Source organism: Pelophylax lessonae, assembly GCF_965119305.1.
Source record: "Pelophylax lessonae genome assembly, chromosome: 8".
Taxonomy (NCBI): Eukaryota; Metazoa; Chordata; class Amphibia; order Anura; family Ranidae; genus Pelophylax; species Pelophylax lessonae.
This window is the reverse complement of record NC_138775.1, coordinates 253659055-253683184: the sequence shown is the minus strand read 5'-3', so window position 1 is coordinate 253683184 and position 24130 is coordinate 253659055. Positions and strand designations below refer to the sequence as shown.

The 24130-nt window shown below is 42.4% G+C and overlaps 1 protein-coding gene across 1 annotated transcript; it reads left to right on the top strand.

Moving 5' to 3' along the window:
* The first annotated feature begins 1754 nt into the window (after positions 1-1754).
* On the top strand, positions 1755-23455 carry SAMD13 (sterile alpha motif domain containing 13). The gene is made up of 4 exons (XM_082266682.1): positions 1755-1838; positions 17799-17883; positions 19879-19990; positions 23135-23455. The coding sequence occupies exons 1-4, from the start codon at positions 1793-1795 to the stop codon at positions 23276-23278; spliced, it is 387 nt and encodes a 128-aa protein (XP_082122808.1). The 5' UTR covers positions 1755-1792; the 3' UTR covers positions 23279-23455.
* Positions 23456-24130: the final 675 nt, after the last annotated feature.

Sequence of the window (24130 nt, the reverse complement as noted above, 5' to 3'; positions counted from 1 at the left end):
CCTGACTGTCCCGGGGGTATTTTTAAAAAAAAAAAAAAATTCCAGGGTGGAACTCCGCTTTAAAGTGGTTGTAACCCTAAAATATATATATATATATCCTTTAAAGTATGATAGACAGCACAGTCCTTTTGCTGAGTCATTCACCCCTTTCTGTTTAAAGAAAACCTGGAATAAAACAATAAAATATTTTTTTAAACATTTTTTGTGTCCCCTGTCCTCTCTTCTCCTCTCTCCCGGTAAACTCAGGAGTCAGCATTATAACATTCTGTAATTCCAAAAATAAATCAATCAATAAAGTCATTGAAAAATTATGTAATCAGTTTTGTAAAAAAAATTATATAATGTCCAGTGAGTCTCCATTTGTAACTTTATTGTGAAAAATACCTTATTTACAGCTCCTCTGTGCGCTCACGTGACCCGTCATGGCTCTTCTTCCCTGCTCCGAATACGGCAGAGGGAAGGGGTTGAGATCCCAGCTTACATCAGTCCTGCTCTGAGCACTGCAGAGGGAGGAGCTGCTGACTTCAGCCGGGAGGAGAGGAGAAGATCTCTGGTGGGTCATGTGAGCGCCCAGCGGCGCTGTAAATAAGGTATTTTCCCCAATAAAGTTACAAACGGAGACACACTGCAGATTATATATTCTTTTTACAAGAGTTTTAACTAGGGCTTATATTCGGGGTAGGGCTTATATTTGGGGTAGGGCTTATTTTCGGGGTAGGGCTTATATTTGGGGTAGGGCTTATTTTCGGGGTACGGCTTATTTTTGGGGAAACAGGGTGGTGAAATATTGTATTTCAGTATATAAGGTGAGTTAATAGCTAAAATAAGTGTGAAATGGAAGACTTGCTTGGGTGTAAGAAGAAGTCTGCTGCCACCTTCAAGTTCTATCAGATTAGGAAACCTATTGAAAAGCATAGCGGCCATGTTGGAACGCATAGCGCATGCGCAATAAGCAATTTTGTTTGCAGCGTCACTTCCGTTGCATTTTCTGATGGGTAGCGGTATTCTGATAGAACACCCTGCTCTAGACAAAAATGAATATTAAAGGAGAAATGCACAAAGTGATGAAAAAAATATATAAAAATGAAAACCAAGCCTACCTACTCGCCCAAGTGGCTTCAGTAACGGTCTGATTTGGCAGCTGTCCCCTGCCGGCTCCAAGACTGGGAACTGAGGGATCATGACTGATGGCTCAGTTCTTGGTCTGTTCTGCCAGGATTGGCTGACTCAGGCTCCCGGCGGCGTGCTCAGAGGCCAAGGCAACAGCCAGTCAGGCATCTGGGCGGATCCCAACATCATTGTCGGGATCCTCTCAGAGACTGGAGCAGCTCGGTGACATCCGCCTACTGTCAGGTGATTGTGGGTCACAGGAGAGCAAAAGTAAGTGCACCCCTGTCACCCACCTAAGAAGTATGATCAAAAAAAGCTTTCCTTCTCTTTGAAATCCTTGTGGGGGAGGGGGAGATGTGATTGTTTGTATTGTTGTACATCATTGATTAGTAGATTATTGTATTATTACTTCATTTTATTGGTATTTCTTCCTGTTTATGGGAATGTAAACATGAGAGTAGAGAGGGGGGCACATGAGGACAGGGGGGAGCAGAGAGATGACAGAGGATGATCCTCCATCCGGGAACTCTGCAATACGTGTCACAGGTGAGACTGCCTGTTCTGCCGCTGAACGATCCTCCGGCTAGGAAGACAATTGGCTGTCTGGACTACATCTCCCTGCATGCTCTCTGCCTGCCGGGGCTCTCTGATTGGCGGATAGCAGCTTCTATGTGCACTGTGCATGGAAGGGAGGAAGCTCAGGCTTTGGCATGCAGCAATGAAGAGGGGTAAGAGGGGAGAAATGCTGGGGGGGTCAGTGTCTGTCCCTGAGAATGTCCCTGGAAATATGTCCTCCCCCCCCCCTCCCCCTTCTACTGTCACCAGGGACTGAGCATTATATAATGGTTGTCTGATCCCCAACACTCCACAGTGCGGGGACATCTCCTCTATACTGTATATATATATATACTGTGTGCTCTCATCTACTCTCATCTCTTCTGTATTCTATTCTGAGAGACGACCCCCCCCCTCCCCCCCACCTCTTCTCCTGTCTCTGATCATTCCTCTGCTTTCTACAAAACTACTCTCCCCCCCCCCCCCCCCCTCCTCTACCTATTCCTTCTCTCTTTTATTTCCTTTCTCTCTCTTCATCTTCTTATGTCTCCCTTTTCCCCTCCTCCTCTCTCTCTTTCCCTATCCTTTTATTTTATCACTGCCTTTCTAGCTTTTCACTTCTCTTTCTCCCTTCCTTCCTTCCCCTCTTCCTTCCTTCCTTCCTTCCTTCCTTCCTTCCTTCCTTCCTGTCACTCTTCTTCCTCTAGTTATTTATTTTCTTTTTCTTTTTATCTCTCTCTCCCTTTCCCTGTCTTCTTTCCTTCTTTCTCTCATCTCTCCCTATCACTCTTTCTTTCTTTTTTTCTTTCTTTCTTTCTTTCTTTCTTTTTTTCTTTCTTTCTTTTTTTTTTCTTTTCTCGCTCTCTTTCACTCTCTCATTTCTCTCCCTTTCCTTCTTTCTTTCTTTCTTTCTTTCTTTCTTTCTTTCTTTCTTTCTTTCTTTCTTTCTTTCTTTCTTTCTTTCTTTCTTTCACCTTCTTTCTCTTTCTCTTCCTTTCTCTGTCTCTCTCTCTCATCTCTCTCCCTATCATTCTTTCTTTCTCTTTCTTTCTTTCTTTCTTTCTTTCTTTTCTCTCTCTCTATCTGTCATTTCTCTCCCTATCACTCTTTTCTTTCTTTCTTTCTTTCTTTCTTTCTTTCTTTCTTTCTTTCTTTCTTTCTTTCTTTCTTTCTTTCTTTCTTTCTTTCTTTCTTTCTTTCTTTTTTCCCCTTCTTTCTCTTTCTCTTCCTTTCTCTATCTCTCTCTCTCATCTCTCTCCCTATCATTCTTTCTTTCTTTCTTTCTTTCTTTCTTTCTTTCTTTCTTTCTTTCTTTCTTTCTTTCTTTCTTTCTTTCTTTCTTTCTTTCTTTTCTCTCTCTCTATCTCTCATTTCTCTCCCTATCACTCTTTTCTTTCTTTCTTTCTTTCCTTCTTTATTTATTTATTCTTTCCCCTTCTTTCTCTTTCTCTTCCTTTCTCTGTCTCTCTCTCTCTCATCTCTCTCCCTATCATTCTTTCTTTCTCTTTCTTTCTTTCTTTCTTTCTTTCTTTCTTTCTTTCTTTCTTTCTTTCTTTCTTTCTTTCTTTCTTTCTTTCTTTTTTCCCCTTCTTTCTCTTTCTCTTCCTTTCTCTATCTCTCTCTCTCATCTCTCTCCCTATCATTCTTTCTTTCTTTCTTTCTTTCTTTCTTTCTTTCTTTCTTTCTTTCTTTCTTTCTTTCTTTTCTCTCTCTCTATCTCTCATTTCTCTCCCTATCACTCTTTTCTTTCTTTCTTTCTTTCTTTCTTTCTTTCTTTCTTTCTTTCTTTCTTTCTTTCTTTCTTTCTTTCTTTCTTTCTTTCTTTCCTTCTTTCCTTCTTTCCTTCTTTCCTTCTTTTTTCCCCTTCTTTCTCTTTCTCTTCCTTTCGCTGTCTCTCTCTCTCTTCTCTCTCCCTATCATTCTTTCTTTCTTTCTTTCTCTCTCTTTCTTCCCTTCTATTTTTTTTTCTCTCTCTCTCTCTTCCTGCACTCTAGTAAGTCTGATCTCATTTATACTATTTCCTCTCTCTGAGAAGCATTACAGATTCTCAAAAGACTCTTCTCTAATTGTCAGCGCCGTCTCTAGAGGATAGTCCTGCTGTTCTCCATTTTAACTGAGACTATTTATCTCTCTCTTTCTCTTTTATCTTTCCCTATCACTCTTTTTTTCTCTTCTTTACCTTTCTTTCTCTCTCTCTCTCTTTCTCTCTCTTTTTTTCTCTGTTTCTCTCTCTTTTTTTTCTCTTTCTCTCTTTCTTTTTCTCTTTCTTCCTTCCTATTTTTTTCCCCTCTCTCTTCCTGCACTCTAGTAAGTCTGATCTCATTTATACTATTTCCTCTCTCTAAGCAGCATTACAGATTCTCATATGACTCCTCTCTAATTGTCAGCGCCGTCTCTGGAGGATAGTCCTGCTGTTCTCCATTTAACTGAGACTTACAGTATTTAAAGTACATTTGCAGTCTTGCCTATTTATATATTTTTTTAGATAAGCATACATTGAAATCAGCTTGATTTAAATAATCTTCCCAATATTTACCATTGTTTTGATTGTCATTGTTGCTGTGTAGAGTTTGTAGTTTTATATGTACATGGAGGCAGTTATGTTTGCTGATAATATACACAAGCTTTGCTTATTGCATTGCAGTGCTACACAGTGGTTGTGCTTTACTGTTCCTTATTGCATTAACAGATTGAAGGTTATGTGACATTTTACTGATTGGGTTGACATATACTTTACGAAAAGGCAGAAAGATTCAGTTATTTTCTGAAATAACTGCCCTCTAGTGGCTAATATGCATATTTATATTGTTAGCACAAAAAGAAAAATATGAGTTTCAGTATTTCTGTATCATAGGTGTTCCAGCGATTTATAGCTCAGATCTTTTTCCATTGTTTAGGTTAGCTACACACCATATTTGTACAGTGCCTTGCGAAAGTATTCGGCCCCCTTGAACTTTGTTAACAAATAAAAAACTGTAAAATTGGGCGTGCAAAATTATTCAGCCCCTTTACTTTCAGTGCAGCAAACTCTCTCCAGAAGTTCAGTGAGGATCTCTGAATGATCCAAAGTTGACCTAAATGACTAATGATGATTAATAGAATCCACCTGTGTGTAATCAAGTCTCCGTATAAATGCACCTGCACTGTGATAGTCTCAGAGGTCCGTTTAAAGCGCAGAGAGCATCATGAAGAACAAGGAACACACCAGGCAGGTCCGAGATACTGTTGTGGAGAAGTTTAAAGCCGGATTTGGATACAAAAAGATTTGCTAAGCTTTAAACATCCCAAGGAGCACTGTGCAAGCGATAATATTGAAATGGAAGGAGTATCAGACCACTGCAAATCTACGAAGACCTGGCCGTGCCTCTAAACCTTCAGCTCATACAAGGAGAAGACTGATCAGAGATGCAGCCAAGAGGCCCATGATCACTCTGGATGAACTGCAGAGATCTACAGCTGAGGTGGGAGACTCTGTCCATAGGACAACAATCAGTCGTATAATGCACAAATCTGGCCTTTATGGAAGAGTGGCAAGAAGAAAGCCATTTCTTAAAGATATCCATAAAAAGTGTCATTTAAAGTTTTCCACAAGCCACCTGGGAGACACACCAAACATGTGGAAGAAGGTGCTCTGGTCAGATGAAACCAAAACTTTTTGGCAACAATGCAAAATGTTATGTTTGGCATAAAAGCAACACAGCTCATCACCCTGAACACACCATCCCCACTGTCAAACATGGTGGTGGCAGCATCATGGTTTGGGCCTGCTTTTCTTCAGCAGGGACAGGGAAGATGGTTAAAATTGATGGGAAGATGAATGGAGCCGAATACAGGACTGGGACGGAGATTTGTCTTCCAACAAGACAATGATCCAAAACATAAAGCAAAATCTACAATGGAATGGTTCACAAATAAACATATCCAGGTGTTAGAATGGCCAAGTCAAAGACCAGACCTGAATCCAATCGAGAATTTGTGGAAAGAACTGAAAACTGCTGTTCACAAACGCTCTCCATCCAACCTCACTGAGCTCGAGCTGTTTTGCAAGGAGGAACGGGCAAAAATTTCAGTCTCTCGATGTGCAAAACTGATAGAGACATACCCCAAGCGACTTACAGCTGTAATCGCAGCAAAAGGTGGCGCTACAAAGTATTAACTTAAGGGGGCTGAATAATTTTGCACGCCCAATTTTTCCGTTTTTTATTTGTTTACAAAGTTTGAAATATCCAATAAATTTTGTTCCACTTCATGATTGTGTCCCACTTGTTGATTCTTCACAAAAAATTACAGTTTTATACCTTTATGTTTGAAGCCTGAAATGTGGCAAAAGGTCGCAAAGTTCAAGGGAGCCGAATACTTTCGCAAGGCACTGTAGCTCCATAGATATGAGCTCCAGCTTCTACTGTAGCCATGTAGAAAGTTTAAAAGAGAAGAGATAATGGTCAGAATCAGAAGAGTTACAGATTTCTGCTACAAAGCTGTTGTAGTCTAATTGTATTCTGTACTCTATGCTTTCCTTTTTGTGTTCTGTTTTATGGTTATTGTCACTGGTGTTAGGAACCCCTCACACCTACACTTTTGCGTGTTTGAATGGGCTGCCCTTCAGCGGACAAATGTGGCAGAGTCGCTCCTTCACTTTTTTTTTTTTTGGAAGTGAGCCTCACACTTTTTTATAATGCCCATTTGTGTGCATTTTTCGCGTGACTAAATGCACATCTCCAAGCCACGTTTGGGGTGTCATTGAGAAATATTGGCACCACATGCGCGATGCATGTTTTGGCGTATTCTCAGGAACACGCGCAGAAACACATTTCTGAACGCGTTCCCAGATTGCGAAGGTGTGAATGGGGCCTAAGTGGTTTTCTTGTTGTCAGTTAAATTGCATTTCTCTTTTCAGTTATTTTTTTTCTTCTTCTCTTTCCCTTTTCCCTCTCTCTTTTGGTCCAACCTTTTAATCCTCTGTGCATTGCACAGTTGTGTTAGCAGTTGCCCTTGTGCTGTCTCTTTTATTACATAAGACAACAAAAGGGTTTGCACCGCTTAAGGCAGACCATCAAAAGTTACACCACCATTAGGTGGAACCAGGTAGCTATCTGTTGAGCGCTGGGTACCTGCCAGGGTCCGCAACCATGGAGTGGAAACAAAAGAGAGCAAAGGCCACTTATGGCACATCCAGCTAAAAATCTTGATGTTTATTTTAAATCCATGAGAAGAAATGACATGACATGCACTCACAGTTCAAAGAACAATTCAGCAGACGCGTTTCACATACCTGTGCTTAGTCGTTGCAATGACTAAGCACAGGTGTGTGAAGCGCGTCTGCTGAACTGTGCATGTCGTATCATTTCCTCTCATGGATTTATAAATCAACATCAAGATTTTTAGCTGGATGTGCCACCGCCTTTGCTGTCTTTTGTCTTTTATTACATAGTTACATAGTTTGAAAGGTTGTATAAAGTCACCAGTCCATCTAGTTCAACTTTGTCAATAATAAATCCCATAACCCTGTATATTGTGATCGTTAGGATGCCCATCTAGTCGTTTTTTTAAACTATTGACACTCTCTGATGATACCACTGCTTGTGGAAATGACTTCCCCATTGTTACTGCTCTGACAGTAAAGAGCCTTCTCAGCAGTTTAAGGTTAAACCACTTCTCTTCCAGTTCCAGTGAATGGCTGTGTGTCGCTTTAAACTCCCTGCCACTGAAAAGTTTTATTTCCCCTATGCTAGAATCCCCAGTAAGGTATTTGTATATTGCTATCATATCTCCTCTACAGCGTCTCTTTATCAGACAGAAGAAGTTTAATGCTTGTAGTCGTTTCTCGTAACAGGTTCTTCAGTCCCTTTATTCGCTTTGTTGCCTTTCTCTGGACTCTTTTCAGTTCCAGCACATCCTTCCTGAAGGCTGGTGACCAGAACTGGACTGCATACTCCAGATCTGGCTGGACCAGAGTCTTGTAGAGTGGCAGAATTTTCATTTTATCTCATAAATAGATCCAATTTTTTATGCATGCTGATATTTGGCTTGCTTTGCTTATAGCAGCTTGGCATTGCTCAGACTGTCATCTACTAGGACCCCCAGATCTTTTTTCCATCCTGGATTCCTCCAGTGGTTTTCCCCCTAGTGAGTAGCTTGCGTTCGTATTTTTAGCACCCAAATGCATTACTTTCCATTTTTCAACATTGAACCTCATTTGCCATGTAGGTGCCCATTATTTTATTGAGGTCTTCCTGTAAGCTTTCAACATCTTGCTGTGACATTATTGCCCTGTTTAGCTTTGTATAGTCAGCAAACACTGAGATTGAGATATATATACCAACCTCTATAATGTTGCTGAATAAATAAAAAATAATACAAAAAAGAGACAGGAAGGACTGGGAAAAAAACGGAAAACCTTAAAAAAAAAAAAAAGCGTGAAATATGTTCTTTTACAATGATAAATAATATATCTATGACATGGTATTCAAACTGTATAAGATGAAGACCTTAAAGTCCTAAAAGTATTGTAAGTTCTCTCAGCTGAAGACAAGAAATTCCTGGAATACAGTTCAAGTAACACTGTACTTCTCAATGCAGTTCTCAAACCAGAGAAATATGCATTTCTGCCACTAAAGGGCACTGCAGGGGAAAGGCTCCAGTTTAGTTTGCTTGTGGGCTCCATCTTGTATCTCAACAGTTGAGTGATTGTTGGGATTATAGTAGATGATAGTTTGTCCTCTCAGGCCTTAATTGACAGGTAAGAGGGACAGTTTGTCTGACAAATTAGTTTATCTTAACCTTTAAAATATTCCTATAAATGTTTGGTGCCACAGCTAATGTTTACCTTTAGCCTGGTCAGTTCATTGGTTTTTATTTTCCTCCTCTCAGTAAATGGTGAGACCAACATCTAGAGATTGGTAACATTTCAACAGTGCAATTTCTGCTGAGAGCAAAGCTGCAATTTGCTTATATTGTGAAAATAAATATTCCTTTCCAAATGCTACAAGGATGACAAAACTCATCCTGGCATGCCAGAGGTGCCCTAAAGACATTAACAAATACTTTATGTAATGAAATGATGAGAATCAGAATGAAAGTGCGAGGAGCTTTTCCCTCCAGAGTTCTCATTCCTGAAACACTCCTTCTGGATCATCACACCAGCGGCATGTTCAAGTAAGGAAGTGTTACAAACTACGGTGTCCCTAAAATACACAATCCCTTCATTTATAGAGAAAATGACACCTGAAAATCGGGAGAAAATGAATCAAGCTCTTTATAGAGCAATATATTCTTCTGGATGAGCATTGTCCATAACTGGAAATGCATAATACTTGTGTATACACTGCATTTCACCTTCCCATTGTAACAAAACGGCTTTTAGTTTGTAAAACTTCTCCACACAGAACTTTTTTTTTTAAAGTTACAAAAACTTAAATTTTTCTTCCAAAAAAAGCAGGGAAAAAAAACATTTTTTCCCTATAGCTTCAAAAATTTCAGAAATGTTACATCTCTACGCGGGACCAATCCTTGGGCGACCCCACTTACCAAACCAGACCATTCTGGCTATTTATCACCAGTACTGGCTATTTATCACCACCTTTTCAATGCGCCCCTGTAACCAGGTTTCTATCCAGGTACATCCCCTATGGTTCATGCCAATGGACCTCAGTTTGTAAAGTAAGCCCCCATTCACACTAGCGTGACTTGTCAGGCTACTTGGTCGCCTAACAAGTCACGGTGGGTCGCTCGCCATTGATTAGCACAGGACCGGTTCTAATAGGAGCGACACAAGTCGCTCTGACTTAGAAAAAGGGTCCTGTACTACTTTGGGGCGACCTGGAGGCGACTTGCATTGACTTCAATGATATGAAGGCCTTCCTTTATCAAGGTGGCAGCTCACATTCTCGTATAATGTTTATAGATGGCAAGAACAATCCTTCATAAATCCATGCTGATTACCACTGGTGATACTATTTTCATCAGCAAATTTTTGGAAATAAGGGTCAATTCACTAAGATTTAAATAAAGGCTAAAAAAAATGTGGTAAAAATGTGCAGCAACAATTGTGAAAGTGTTCAGTTCAGTAAGAATTTTGTGTTAAATACCGAATGCTGTATTTATTCAATTTAGCGATAATTACTGCAATATTTCATGCAGTAATTTACTGCATTGAGCTGGTTGCTAAGGAGTGGGCCAGGAAGCCGGCCCCTGCGTCCTTAACAACGGATGACTTATCGGCTGTCAGCGGGATCCCCACTGACAGATGAATGTAAAAAAAAAACGGTGTGGGGTCCCCCTCAGTCCATACAAGGGCCTTCGAATTTGGTGGATTTTAAGGGGAACCACGCCAAAATATATATATATAAAGAAAAAAAGCCCCCCTGACCCTAAAATCTAGACCAGACCCTTATCTGAGCATGCAGCCCCCCCCCCCAAAACATACCAGGCAACATGTCCTCAACATGGGGGGGTGGGTGCTTTGGGGGAGGGGGTGCAGAGCCAAAGCACCTTGTCCCCATGTTGATGGGGACAAGGGCCTTATCCCCACAACCATGACCGGTGGTTGTGGGGGTCTGCGGGCAGGGAGCTTATCCGAATCTGGAAGCCCCCTTTAAGAAGGGGGCCCCCAGATCCAGCCCCCCCCCCCATGTGAATAAGTATGGGGTACATAGTACCCTTACCCATTCACCCAAAAAGTGTCAAAAAGTAATAAAAACACAGAGACAGTTTTTGACTGTTACTTTATTACAAAATAAAAAAAACAGTGTCCCCCAATGTAAAATCATCGCCAATCACGCTGCCTGCCGCCCCCCAAAAGGGAAAAAAAAAAAAAAAACGCTGCCGCCGTTGATGGCTTGCCACCTACTGTAGGCTCTGTCATTTTCCATTTTTAAAAAGGTAAGGGGCGGAGCCACCTTGCTACGTCACCTGTCCCCTTGTGAGTTCAGAAACCCAGCATGCACTGGTCCGTCACGTCACAAGGGGGTGGGACCACCAGGTGACGTAACCAGGTTGCCCCACACCTTACCTATATGAGAAATGTCAAACAGCAGAGCAGTAAGCAGCCAGCCCTCATCGACGGCAGGAGTGTTTATAATTTTTTCTCTTTCAGGTGCGGCAGGCAGCGTGATTAATGATAGATTTACAGTGGGTACGGAAAGTATTCAGACCCCCTTAAATTTTTCACTCTTTGTTATATTGCAGCCATTTGCTAAAATCATTTAGGTTCATTCTTCTCCTCTATGAATGTACACATAGCTCCCCATACTGACAGAAAAACACAGAATTGTTGACATTGTTGCAGATTTATTAAAAAAGAAAAACTGAAATATCACATGGTCCTAAGTATTCAGACCCTTTGCTCAGTATTTAGTAGAAGCCCCCTTTTGATCTAATACAGCCAGGAGTCTTTTTGGGAAAGATGCAACAAGTCTTTCACACCTGGATTTGGGGATCCTCTGCCATTCCTCCTTGCAGATCCTCTCCAGTTCTGTCAGGTTGGATGGTAAACGTTGGTGGACAGCCATTTTTAGGTCTCTCCAGAGATGCTCAATTGGGTTTAAGTCAGGGCTCTGGCTGGGCCATTCAAGAACAGTCACGGAGTTGTTGTGAAGCCACTCCTTCGTTATTTTAGCTGTGTGCTTAGGGTCATTGTCTTGTTGGAAGGTAAACCTTCGGCCCAGTCTGAGGTCCAGAGCACTCTGGAGAAGGTTTTTGTCCAGGATATCCCTGTACTTGGCTGCATTCATCTTTCCCTCGATTGCAACCAGTCGTCCTGTCCCTGCAGCTGAAAAACACCCCCACAGCATGATGCTGCCACCACCATGCTTCACTGTTGGGACTGTATTGGACAAATGATGAGCAGTGCCTGGTTTTCTCCACACATACCGCTTAGAATTAAGGCCAAAAAGTTCTATTTTGGTCTCATCAGACCAGAGAATCTTATTTCTCACCATCTTGGAGTCCTTCAGGTGTTTTTTTTAGCAAACTCCATGCGGGCTTTGATGTGTCCCACACTGAGGAGAGGCTTCCGTCGGGCCACTCTGCCATAAAGCTCCAACTGGTGGAGGGCTGCAGTGATGGTTGACTTTCTACAACTTTCTCCCATCTCCTGACTGCATCTCTGGAGCTCAGCCACAGTGATCTTTGGGTTCTTCTTTACCTCTCTCACCAAGGCTCTTCTCCCCCGATAGCTCAGTTTGGCCGGACGGCCAGCTCTAGGAAGGGTTCTGGTCGTCCCAAACGTCTTCCATTTGAGGATTATGGAGGCCACTGTGCTCTTAGGAACCTTAAGTGCAGCAGAAATCATTTTGTAACCTTGGCCAGATCTGTGCCTTGCCACAATTCTGTCTCTGAGCTCTTCAGGCAGTTTCTTTGACCTCATGATTCTCATTTGCTCTGACATGCATTGTGATCTGGAAGGTCTTATATAGACAGGTGTGTGGCTTTCCTAATCAAGTCCAATCAGTATAATCAAACACAGCTTTAAATATATGAGTGTCACAGCAAAGGGTCTGAATACTTAGGACCATGTGATATTTCAGTTTTTCTTTTTTAAAAAATCTGCAACAATGTCAACAATTCTGTGTTTTTCTGTCAGTATGGGGTGCTATGTGTACATTCATGAGGAAGAAGAATGAACCTAAATGATTTTAGCAAATGGCTGCAATATAACAAAGAGTGAAAAATTTAAGGGGGTCTGAATACTTTCCGTACCCACTGTACATCGGGGGACAATATTTTTATTTTTAATAAAGGATTTTTGATTGGGTAGGGGTATTACCCTGTTTCCCTGAAAATAAGCCCTACCCCGAAAATAAGCCCTAGTAAAATCCTTGATCTCAGCCCCTCCCTCTGCAGTATTCAATAAAGTAGAGCTCTGGAGAATCACGTGAGTGCCCAGCGGCGCTATAAATAAGGTATTTTCCACAATAAAGTTACAAAAGGAGACACACTGCACATTACATAATCTTTTTACAAAATCGATTACATATTTTTACAATGACTTTATCCAAGGTTTATTTTTGGGATTACAGAATGTCATAATGCTGACTCCTGAGCAGACAGGGAGAGAGGGGGGGAGAACTTTTTTTTTAATTTTATTATTTTATTCCAGGTTTTTTTAGAACATAAAGAGGGCTAAATGACACAACACAAGCACTGTGCTGTCTACCATGCTTAAAGGTTCAGGATATTTATTTATTTTAGGGTTACAATCCCTTTAAGATCGTCTTTTTACATACCGTAAATAAATAAGACATCCCCTGAAAATAAGCCCTAGTGTGTTTTTTGTAGCCAAAATTAATATAAGACCCGGTCTTATTTTCGGGGAAACACGGTATGTACCTAATACTCATTCACATGGGGGGGGGGGGCAGGATCTTGGGGCCCCCTCCTTAGAGGGGGCTTCCGGATTCTGATAAGCCCCCTGCCCTTGTTCCCATAAGCATGGAGACAAAAGGTACTTTGGGGTGGGGGGGGGGGTGAGCTTCCCCTGCCCCAAAGCACCCATCCTTTCATGTTGAGGGCATGTGGCCTGTAATGGTTCAGTAGGGGGGGGCTCTCGCTCGTTCTCCCCCTTTCCTCACCTGCCGACTGCATGCTCGGATAAGGGTCTGGTATAGATTTTGGGGGGGACCCCACATTGTTTTTTTTTTTTCTTCATATTTTTTGTTGGCTTTTTTTATTTTTTATAATACATTCAGCTGTCAGCGGGTTATCCATTGTTAAGGACGCGGCGGGCGGCTTCCTGGCCCGCTCTTTAGAAACCAGCTATTTGTCAAAAAACAGCGTGGGGGGTCCTCTCAACCCCAATGCTTTTTTTTTACCAATACTGCATGTGATACCGAGAGCAAAACCCTGGTGGTAAGTATTGCATGTTTTTTTCTGGCTGGTCCATTTGTGAATTAGACTTAAACGTTTTTACACAATTTGTTTTTTTGGTAAATACTGCGTAATCGTGTTTTTTTTTTTTTTTTTTATGAATTGGACTTAATTTACACTATGCAATAATTTATTCAAATGAGTAATAAGATATCCTTATTGCATGCAGTAAACGTTAGTGAATTGACCCCATAGTCTTTTATCATCCCCTCCAATAGATTACAAATAATTGATGTTAGTCTGACTGGCCTGTAGTTACCAGGTATAAATCTCGGCCCTTTTTTAACCAGTTTTGGACCGGAAGGATTTTCCCCCTAATGACCAGGCCCTATTTTGCGATTCGGCACTGCGTTACTTTAACGGACAATTGCGTGGTCGTGCGATGCTGTACCCAAATAAGATGAACGTTCTTTTTTTCCCACAAACAGAGCTTTCTTTTGGTTGTTTTTGATCACCTGTGCGATTTTTATTTTTTGCGCTATAAACAAGAGCGACAATTTTGAAAAAAAAAAACAATATTTTTCACATTCTGCTATATGACATTGCCAAAATAAAAATATTTAAAAATCAAAATTTTTTAACATTTTAGGCCAATTTGTTCTCTGCTACATATTTTTGGTAAATAAAATCGCAATAAGCGTATTTAGATTGGTTTGCGCAAAAGTTATCACGTCTACTAACTACGGGAAAGATTTATGTCATTTTATTGTTTTTATTTTTTTTTATTAGTAATGGTGGTGATCTGCGATTTTTAGCGGGACTGTGACATTGCGGCGGACAGATCGGACCCCTAACTGACATTTTTGACACTTTTGGGAGTACCAGTGACATTACTACAGTAATCAGTGCTATACATATGCACTGTTACTGTAATAATGTCATTGGCAGGGAAGGGGTTATCACTGTTGGTGATCAAGGGGTTAAATGTAAGCCTAGGGGAGTGATTCTAACTGTATGGGGGTTGGGCTTGTAAAATGATCACAGAGACATGTGATCCTATATAGAAGGATCACATAGTCTTTGTGATCATTGCAGGGAGAAGGACAGACGGCTGTGTTTACAACAGCCGACCGTCCTTCTCTCTCAGCGGGGAGAGATTGCATGTGTCGGGTGGCAATCGGAAGCCACCTGACACACGCGTCCGCTTCCCCGCTGACGTTCGGGGGCTGGAGCGTGCCGCTGGCAGGGTTATTTTGAGGGGACAGCAAATTGACACTGTTATACAAGCTGTACACTCACTACTTTACATTGTAGCAAAGTGTAATTTCTTCAGTGTTGTCACATGAAAAGATATAATAAAATATTTACAAAAATCTAAGGGGTGTACTCACTTTTGTGAGATAGTGTAATTCTGTATTTACCATACCTGACTGATGCTCCTGGAAGCTGGAAATCATTGAAGTAGAACCCAATACTCCCAGTGATCTTCACTTGCTTCTGGATCCCGTGCTGATCAGCAGCCTGGTGAGGTTTGGCGCTCTGCACAGTTACCATTCAGGGAATGCATTGCATTGCAAAGCGTTCTCTGATTGGATGAGGTGGAGAGTATGACATAACTTTAAACGATCCTATATAGATTTAGACTTTTTCAAATGTGAGCAGCCACTGTCCACCTTCTTATCAGAATGTAGGGATCGACCGATTATCGGCAAAGCCGATATATCGAGGGCCGATATGTACTTTCCCCGATATATCAGAATCGGCCGCTGAGGTTACCGATATTGCTGATATTTCAGGAAAGTGCTGTACTGGAGTGATGCCTGCAGCTAGAGGCATTACCCCGGTACCGGCATCCATAGCCGACGGTCGGGTATCTTGTAATGACAACCGATGCGGCTGAGAAGCTGCTCGACTGTCATTACAAGGAGCGGGAGGGGACGTCCCCCCCTCCCGCCGCCTTCTGTGGCTCGCCCCAGGTCTCCTGCCCCACCGGGAGACCCAGGCAACCAGCCTTCACGGCCGCCGAAGAGCTGACCCGATCAAAGCCGCATTCGGCTCTGATCGAGTCTCCATGTAAAAACCCGGAAGTGATGTCATGACATCACTTCCAGGTACTGTCTGGCGCCAAATTAAAAAAAAATGACAGCATTCAAAATAGCCAAACTTGGCGTTTTGAATGCTTTTAAGTGCAGAGGAGGGGTTTGGGGTCTTTTAGACCCCTAGATCCCTCCATAAGGGTCCATTCACACTAGCGCGACTTGTCAGGCGACTTGGTCGCCTGACAAGTCGCAGTCGGTCGCTCGCCATTGAATAGTACAGGACCAGTTCTAATAGGAGCGACACAAGTCGCTCCGACTTAGAAAAAGGGTCCTGTACTACTTTGAGGCGACCTGGAGGCGACTTGCATTGACTTCAATTATATGAAGTCCCTGCAAGGTGCGCCGAGGTCGCGGTGCACAGCGTGCACCGCGACTTCACAGGTCGCCCCACAAAATCCTGTCGCGCCAGTCTGAATGGGCTGTAAGAGTACCTGTCAAAAAATAAATAAATAAAAAAAATTTTAATGTACGAAAATATCGGTCGATACCGATATGTGATGACAAAAATATCGGTATCGGCAATAAATAACCATATCAGTTGATCACTATCAGAATGGTCAGCATGCTTCATAAGCGACCTGTCAAACAGACTGTATTAAATGCTTAATGTTATAAAATAATTTAACAAATAAACCAAATATTTAATGCATAAAAAAATGAAGACTTTATACAAATAATTATAAGATAGAAACGATTGGCTTATAATCCCATACATGTTTAAAACACTAAAATGAAATATACCAAAAAAATAAATTTTTTCTTTTGTCATTATTATTCCTATTTTACAGTTCTGTCCCTTATGGGGAAAAGTACCTTGTCACATATTTCTAAGTGCTTTCTAACCATAGTAATGAGGACTGCTGTGGCTGATCCTACAAATGCTTTAAAGAAGACAGCTGATTCATAGGTGCAGCTTGTTTTGGGTGTGAAGACTTTCCAGAGACAAGCAATGGCAAGAACAATGCAGAGTCTGACACACACCCCCTCCCACTGCATTCCTCTTGCCTTTGTTTGTCGCTTGAAGTGTTCACAGCCAAAACGATCAGCCGTTATCTTCATAGCCAGGGCCGGCCTTAGGTGTTCAGGCGCCCTGTGCGAGCTAATCCTGTGGCGCCCTCCGCACATTTTTTTGCACCTTTTTTGCACTTTATTTGACTTTTCTTTTTTATGATCACTAATAACTAAAGAGCCCCCTTTACATCAGAGACCCCCCACACAAAGCCCCCCTTAATTTACAGCCCCCCTCACATCAGAGACCCCCCACACAAAGCCCCCTTCACATCAGAGACCCCCCCACACAAAGCCACCCTCACATCAGAGACCCCACAAACAGAGCCCCCTTACATCAGAGACCCCCCACACATCAGAGACCCCCCCACACAAAGCCCCCCTAACATCAGAGACCCCCCCACACAGAGACCCCCTCACATCAGAGACCCCCACACAAAGCCCCTCTAAGATCAGAGACCCCCTACACACACACAAAGCCCCCCTCACATTAGAGACCCCCCACACAAAGCCCCCCTCACATCAGAGACCCCACACACAGAGCCCCCTTACATCAAAGACCCCCCCACACATCAGAGACCCCCCCACACAGAGCCCCCCTCACATCAGAGACCCCACACACAAAGCCCCCCTAACATCAGAGACCCCCTACAGACACACAAAGCCCCCCTCACATCAGAGACTCCACGCACAGCGGGAGGTAAGAGGCGGCCGCGGCCTGTGTTAACCCTGTCCAGGCCGCGGTCGCCGCTCACCTCCCTCTGTGCGGCCTGAATCGCCTGATCCTCTGCAAGCTGTGATGGCCTCACGGCGCCCTTGTTGCCCATGGCGCCCTGTGCAGCCGCACAGCTCGCACACCCCAAAGGCCGGCCCTGTTCATAGCTGTTCATGGAAAGAAGGGTGACCCCTGAAAGCTACACATCTAAGGTGTCCTACTGAAGTGAATGAAGTAGCAACCTCAGCCTGGTCTCCGACCAGGTCATGCCCCCAATGTGTTTTGCACGGCCCCCCCCAGAGCTTAGTCATGGGGAACAGTTCAGTTCATAGTTGTTGGATCGGCTTCTGCAGGAGGGGAGGGAGGCAAATCAGAACTCAGGACTAGAGTTAGAAAACACTTCAAAATGTGGGGCCTGTATATGGAAAGGTCATGTATGTGCCATGGATCTAGGTATGTCATCTGTTCACCAGTTTACTAATGTGCTTTATTTTCCTACACACCAGTTGTAGAAACCAAAGAAATCCCCAGCCAATCACAGGACGCGGGGAGCATGGAAAATAAGGAGAATGGCTCAGTGGATTCCAAAAAGTAAGTCCTGGTTGGTTCATATGGAACATTTTAGGGATTGGGGGTGTCCACACAACAAATGTCAGAGCTTTTCCTAAATCCATGTACAGCAGTGGTCCTCAACCCTGGCCTACAGGGCCCACTAACAGGCCAGATTTGAGGTATTACCTTGGGGAGATGCAGACTAGAGTACTGCAATCACTGAGCAGCAAATGATATCACCTGGGATGTATTTCAGTTACCTTGCAAACCTGGCCTGTTAGTGGGCCCTGTAGGCCAGGGTTGAGGACCACTGATGTACAGTACATGTTGGAAACAGACGAAGACTCTGTCCTCAGTACAGCTGGGCTTCCTCCCACTGCTGCACCCATCACACAGACAACGCAGCAGGCAAGGAGTTTTGTGGGATTCAGAGACGCTAGTTTCCCATCAGATCATCTCTATTTTTGATTGATAGCAGACATTCCAAATCCAAAAGGCAACCTGCGATTGGCTATGAAATCCTATCACTACCTGATATCAAGAAGAGAGCAGACCTGAGCTTCCCAATGAGGCTGCTTCCACTGTCAGCATCACTAAATGCTAGGAGCCTATCAGCTGTGAAGTAGGAGAGGACAGGAAGTATGTTAGGACTACAGAACACCTCCTCCTTGTCACCACACCACAGGGGGAAAATGTTCTGTAGTCCACAAAAACAACTGGGCAGAGCATGATAAGTTAGGAGCTTGGTCATATATTTATCTGTTTGTTTTAAAGATACAAAGCATTAAGTTTTAAAACTACTGCAAATTAACATGAGGTACTATTGATTTTTCTGACTACTTAACGTTCCATGTTTCTGAAAGTATTGGATGTATCAATGTAATCTATGTTGTGGAATGGGATGAACGTCCTGTGCTTTGACATTACTTGTATGTTTATGTTGGATAATAATAAAAATGTTTAATTTTTAAATAAATGTTTAATAAATGTTAAAAAAAAAAAAAAAAGATACAAAGCATTGAAAATGTGCAAGTATAGAAAGAACGCCTGCTTCTACACGCACATGAACTTTAATGGCATCCCAGTCTTAGTCCGTAGGGTTCAATATTGAGTTGGCCCACCCTTTGCAGCTATAACAGCTTCAACTCTTCTGGGAAGGCTGTCCACAAGGTTTAGGAGTGTGTCTATGGGAATGTTTGACCATTCTTCCAGAAGAGCATTTGTGAGATCAGGCACTGATGTTGGACGAGAAGGGGTCAGGGCTCTGTGCAGGCCAGTCAAGTTCCTCCACCCCAAACTCGCCCATCCATGTCTTTATGGACCTTGTTTTGTGCACTGGTTCATATCATTTGGTGGAGGGGGATTATGGTGTGGGGTTGTTTTTCAGGGGTTTGGCTTGGCCCCTTAGTTCCAGTGAAGGGAACTCTGAAGGTGTCAGCATGCTAAGACATTTTGGACAATTTCATGCCCCAAACTTTTGTTTGGACAGTTTGGCCCCTTCCTGTTCCAAAATGACTGTGCACCAGTGCACAAAGCAAGGTCCATAAAGACATGGATGAGAGAGTTTGGGGTGGAGGAACTTGACTGGCCTGCACAGAGTCCTGACCTCAGCCTGCTAGAACACCTTTGAGATGAATTAGTGCGGAGACTGTGATCCAGGCCTTCTCATCCAACATCAGTGCCTGACCTCACAAATGCGCTTCTGGAAGAATGGTCAAACATTCCCATAGACACTCCTAAACCTTGTGGACAGCCTTCCCAGAAGAGTTGAAGCTGTTATAGCTGCAAAGGGTCGGCCAACTCAATATTCAACCCTACGGACTAAGACTGGGATGCCAATAAAGTTCATGTGCGTCCCAATACTTTAGACAATATTGAGTATATAAATACAGTATAAATTTTTTTTTTTTTTTTTTTTTAATTTTGCCCAGACATACACCTTAATTTGTTTCCAGTATAGAAAGCCTGAGGCTGGGATCCGTTGTCCTGGTCTATAAGACATTACCCTAAATGACCTCTGATTTGTTGTTGTAGCTCAGTGGAGAATGGAAGACCTCCGGATCCGGCACATTGGGCTGTGGATGATGTTGTCAGTTACTTCACGGCAAATGGATTTGAGGAACAAGCCAGCGCGTTTAAAGATCAGGTACAATGCATGGCTTAATAGGAACTCTGCATGTACCCATGGACATTAGGGATGAGCTCAGGCGTGTTTGGATCCTTTTCCGAACCTGCCTAAGCCACCCCTCCAGGAAGCTTTTGCAATGCGCGCTCGCTCCCCAGACCCTCCCAGGCTAGTGACGTACCGATACGTCACTCTGCCTGTGAGGGGCTGACCGCCGCCGTATATAGTCGGGCGGCGGTCGGCAAGTGGTTAATGGGTATCTGTGAAAGGAATGGCAATCCTCTCGCTTCAAATGAATGCACATTAGAACACACAGATGTGAACGGGGCCATAGATCTCAGTGGCAGCACACACAGAAACACATGAAAATGCAGGCCCAGTGGTGTGAACCTAGCAGAAATACCATTCAGGGCATTTTCAGTTAATTTCAGTGCAGGCTTTATGATGTGTTGAATTTTAGCATGGGACAATTTTAGTTGGGATGCCAGTGTTGTCATTAGCATTATGGTAAAGTCATAAAGGCCTAAGACTAATCCTTAAAATGTTCCCTCCCCCCTCCTCCTGCTATCCTGTGTGAAAAAAGAGCTGTGTACTTACCTACATTGAATCCGGTTCAGTCATTTGATCCTGCAGCTCTAACTGTGTAAGGGAGCGCTCAACCATAGCTGTGAACTCCGGGAGCCATGATGTCACCCATAGGATCCCATGGCCCAGCTGTTCTCAGAGCTCCCTCCTCTCCCCTGCAGCAGCCGCTCACTGACACAGGGAAGATGGAGCTGCGGCATCAGTGATCAGACCGGAGCAGAGTAAAATAGGTAAGTACACAGATCTTTTTTTTACACAGAGCAGGCAGGATAGGTAGAAATAGTTAGTGTTAGGTTTTTCTTCCACTTTAAGGGTTAGGTTTAGAAGAAGGTTGAGATTAAAGTTTGTTTAACCACTTTAAGACCGGAAGATTTTGCTGCTTAATGACCAGGCCCTATTTTGCGATTCGGAACTGCGTTATTTTAGCGGACAATTGCGCGGTCGTGCGATGCTGTACCCAAACAAAATTGACGTCCTTTTTTTCCCACAAACAGAGCTTTCTTTTGGTGGTATTTGATCACCTCTTGCAATTTTTATTTTTTGCGCTATAAACAAAAAAAGAGCGACAATTCTGAAAAAATAACAATATTTTTCACATTCTGATATATAACATTGCCAAAAAAAAAATGTAAAAATTTAACTTTTTTAACATTTTAGGTCAATTTGTTTTCTGCTACATATTTTTGGTGAAAAAAATCGCAATAAGCGTATTTTGATTGGTTTGCGCAAAAGTGATTACGTTTACCAACTACAGGAACGATTTATGTCATTTTTATTGTTTTGTTTTTTTTACTAGTAATGGTGGCGATCTGCGAATTTTTTTGCGGGACTGCGACATTGCGGCGGACAGATCAGACCCCTAACTGACATTTTTGACACTTTTGGGGGTACCAGTGACATTACTACAGTAATCAGTGCTATAAATATGCACTGTTACTGTAAAAATGACACTGGCAGGGAAGGGGTTAATTCTGTTGGTGATCAAGGGGTTAAATGTAAGCCTAGGGGAGTGATTCTAACTGTGGGGGGGGGGGGGGGGTTGGGCTTTTGAAATGATCATATAAACACATGCGATCCTATATAGAAGGATCGCATGGTCTCTGTAGTCATTACAGGGAGAAGGACGGGTGTCTGTGTTTACATCAGCCATCCGTCCTTCTCTATCAGCGGGGAACGATCGCTGGTGTCAGGAGGTGATCGGACCCGTCTGACACCCGCACTGGCTTCCCCGCTGACGATCGGGGGCGGGAGCGCGCCCTAGCTCCTCCAAAGAAAGATTACGCTTATTCAGGGGATTTTGCCTGTAGCTGCCACACTGCTAACGAAAATAGGCAGTGCAGTGACGGCAAGTGGTTAAGACCAGTTCACACCAATGCAGGCTGCGGTTGATGCGTTTTTTTTTTTAAGTGTTTTAATGTGTTTTTGATGTGTTTCTGCTCCATTTCCATTGAAATCTATGGAACCAAAAATGCAACCTGCTGTGGGCAAAAAAATCCCTGAACCTTTTCAAAAAGTGCACTGGTTTAAAATGTACAGAAGTGAATGTGACACATAAGAAATCATGTTAAATGGACTGTAGTGCGTTTCTGCAAAACTGAAATAGTGTGAACCTACCACAAGGTTCGGTTCAGGTAAAAAATAAACCTATGTAATCTATATAGAACACAGATATTGCAAAGCATGCTCTCTAATTCTGAATCCCTGGAAACCTAAAACTCCTTCTGTGCAGTGGGGCTGTGCCTGCACTGCAAGGGTTAACTGCTCTTTTATCTAGAGAAATCAGCAATGGCAGCCTATATATTCTCAAACTACACATATTGTAATATTTAGACACTCCACCCAACATCCCCACCCATACTATGGCAAAAAAATACCAAACCCTTCTGTATTGGTGCTGAATGCATGGCATAATTTAAATTCTCAAATTTACCTCTAGGGGGCACTCTAAACATTCATATCATTGAAAAATGAAACATGAGAAAGGAGGACAGCTCTTAAGGCTTTAAATGTTTAAAAAAAACATCAAAATATATATATATATACATGTGTGTGTGTGTGTGTATATATATATATATATATATATATATATATGTGTCTGTGTGTGTATATATATATATATATATATATATATATATATATTTTTTTTTTTTTAGTATGAAGGGAATATTACTGGTTTTATCTCGTTTGTGTTATGTTTAATAATGCTGAGAGTAAATTGCAAAAGAAAATCACAAATAAGAGACTAATGAAAACATTATAATTATGCTAAATTGACAAAAGGTGACATTGTATTAGTTGGCATAGATGACAGAAAAGTGAACATTAATCTCTTACTCTTTCTCTTTCTTCTTCTTTCTGTTTTCATCTCCTTTTTCTTTGCTCTCCTCTCCTATCTTTTTCTTCTTCTCGCCCTCTTCTCTCTGTCTCTTCCTCTGCTTCCTCCATTTCTGTTCCTCGTCTCTCTACTCTTTCCCCATCTCTCACGTTCTCCTTCTTTCATTCTTTTACCTCCATCCATCGTTGTCTTTTTCTTTTCCTCTCCTGACTGTCCATCACTTTCCCTCCCCTTCTCTGTTATAGGAAATTGATGGGAAATCTCTTCTTCTGATGACCCGAAATGATGTCTTAACTGGACTTTCCCTGAAGTTGGGTCCAGCTCTGAAAATCTATGAGTATCATGTAAAGCCCCTGCAGATGCAGCATATGAAGAACACACCTCCATAATACAAGAAAACATTGGCTAGTTTTTTGGCCACAGGACAATTGTGTTTTGTTTGACCAACAATATGGAAATTCGCCACCAAATCTGAGCCAGCAGTGATATATCCTGGAGGATTCCTAAACGAGAGAGTTCACAATTCCGTAGCTCTCAATTGTCCCAAGTTATGGATCCTGGAAGAGGTTGGGGGAGTGGGTGTGTAAAAAAACATTGTAAAAAGAGGGTTGCATTTGGATGAATGTGAATAGAACATAAGGTGAGGTTTAAACTTATTATAAAAATTTCAGGAGAGAGAGAAAAAATGTTTGTAGATTTTGGTGGCTCATATTGGAAACATGTTCAGTAGCTGTTGTTCAACTACAAAAGAGAGCAAAAGAGAGCACACCCTAGAAAGCCTGTGCAATATATTTTCCTAAGGTGTTTACCCATATCTTAGAATCACTTATGAACTTATAGCTTTGACAATCTTGATAAAGCTGGATTTATTAAAAAAAAAATGTAGAAATATATAGTCATATAAAGGGGAGTCTACTGCATAGTCCAGGGCCTTTTTTTGATGGGCATTGAACTTTGTAGACCCCTCCACAAGGTCATCTCTGGGTAAGTTTCATAGGATAAAAACAGAGTGCATTCCAGTCAAGGTGAATCTTTGTCAGTGTTGTGTTATACTCTTTTTACCATCTGCGCACCCCCTACGTGCACTATATGGCCTTCACTCTAATTGGAAGGCTTTCCACAAGATTTTGGAGTGCGTTTTTTGGGAATTTGTGCCCATTCAGCCAAAAGAGCATTTGTAAGGTCAGATATTATGTTGGCTGCAAAGACCTCATGCACGACTAAAGCCCCGTACACACGCA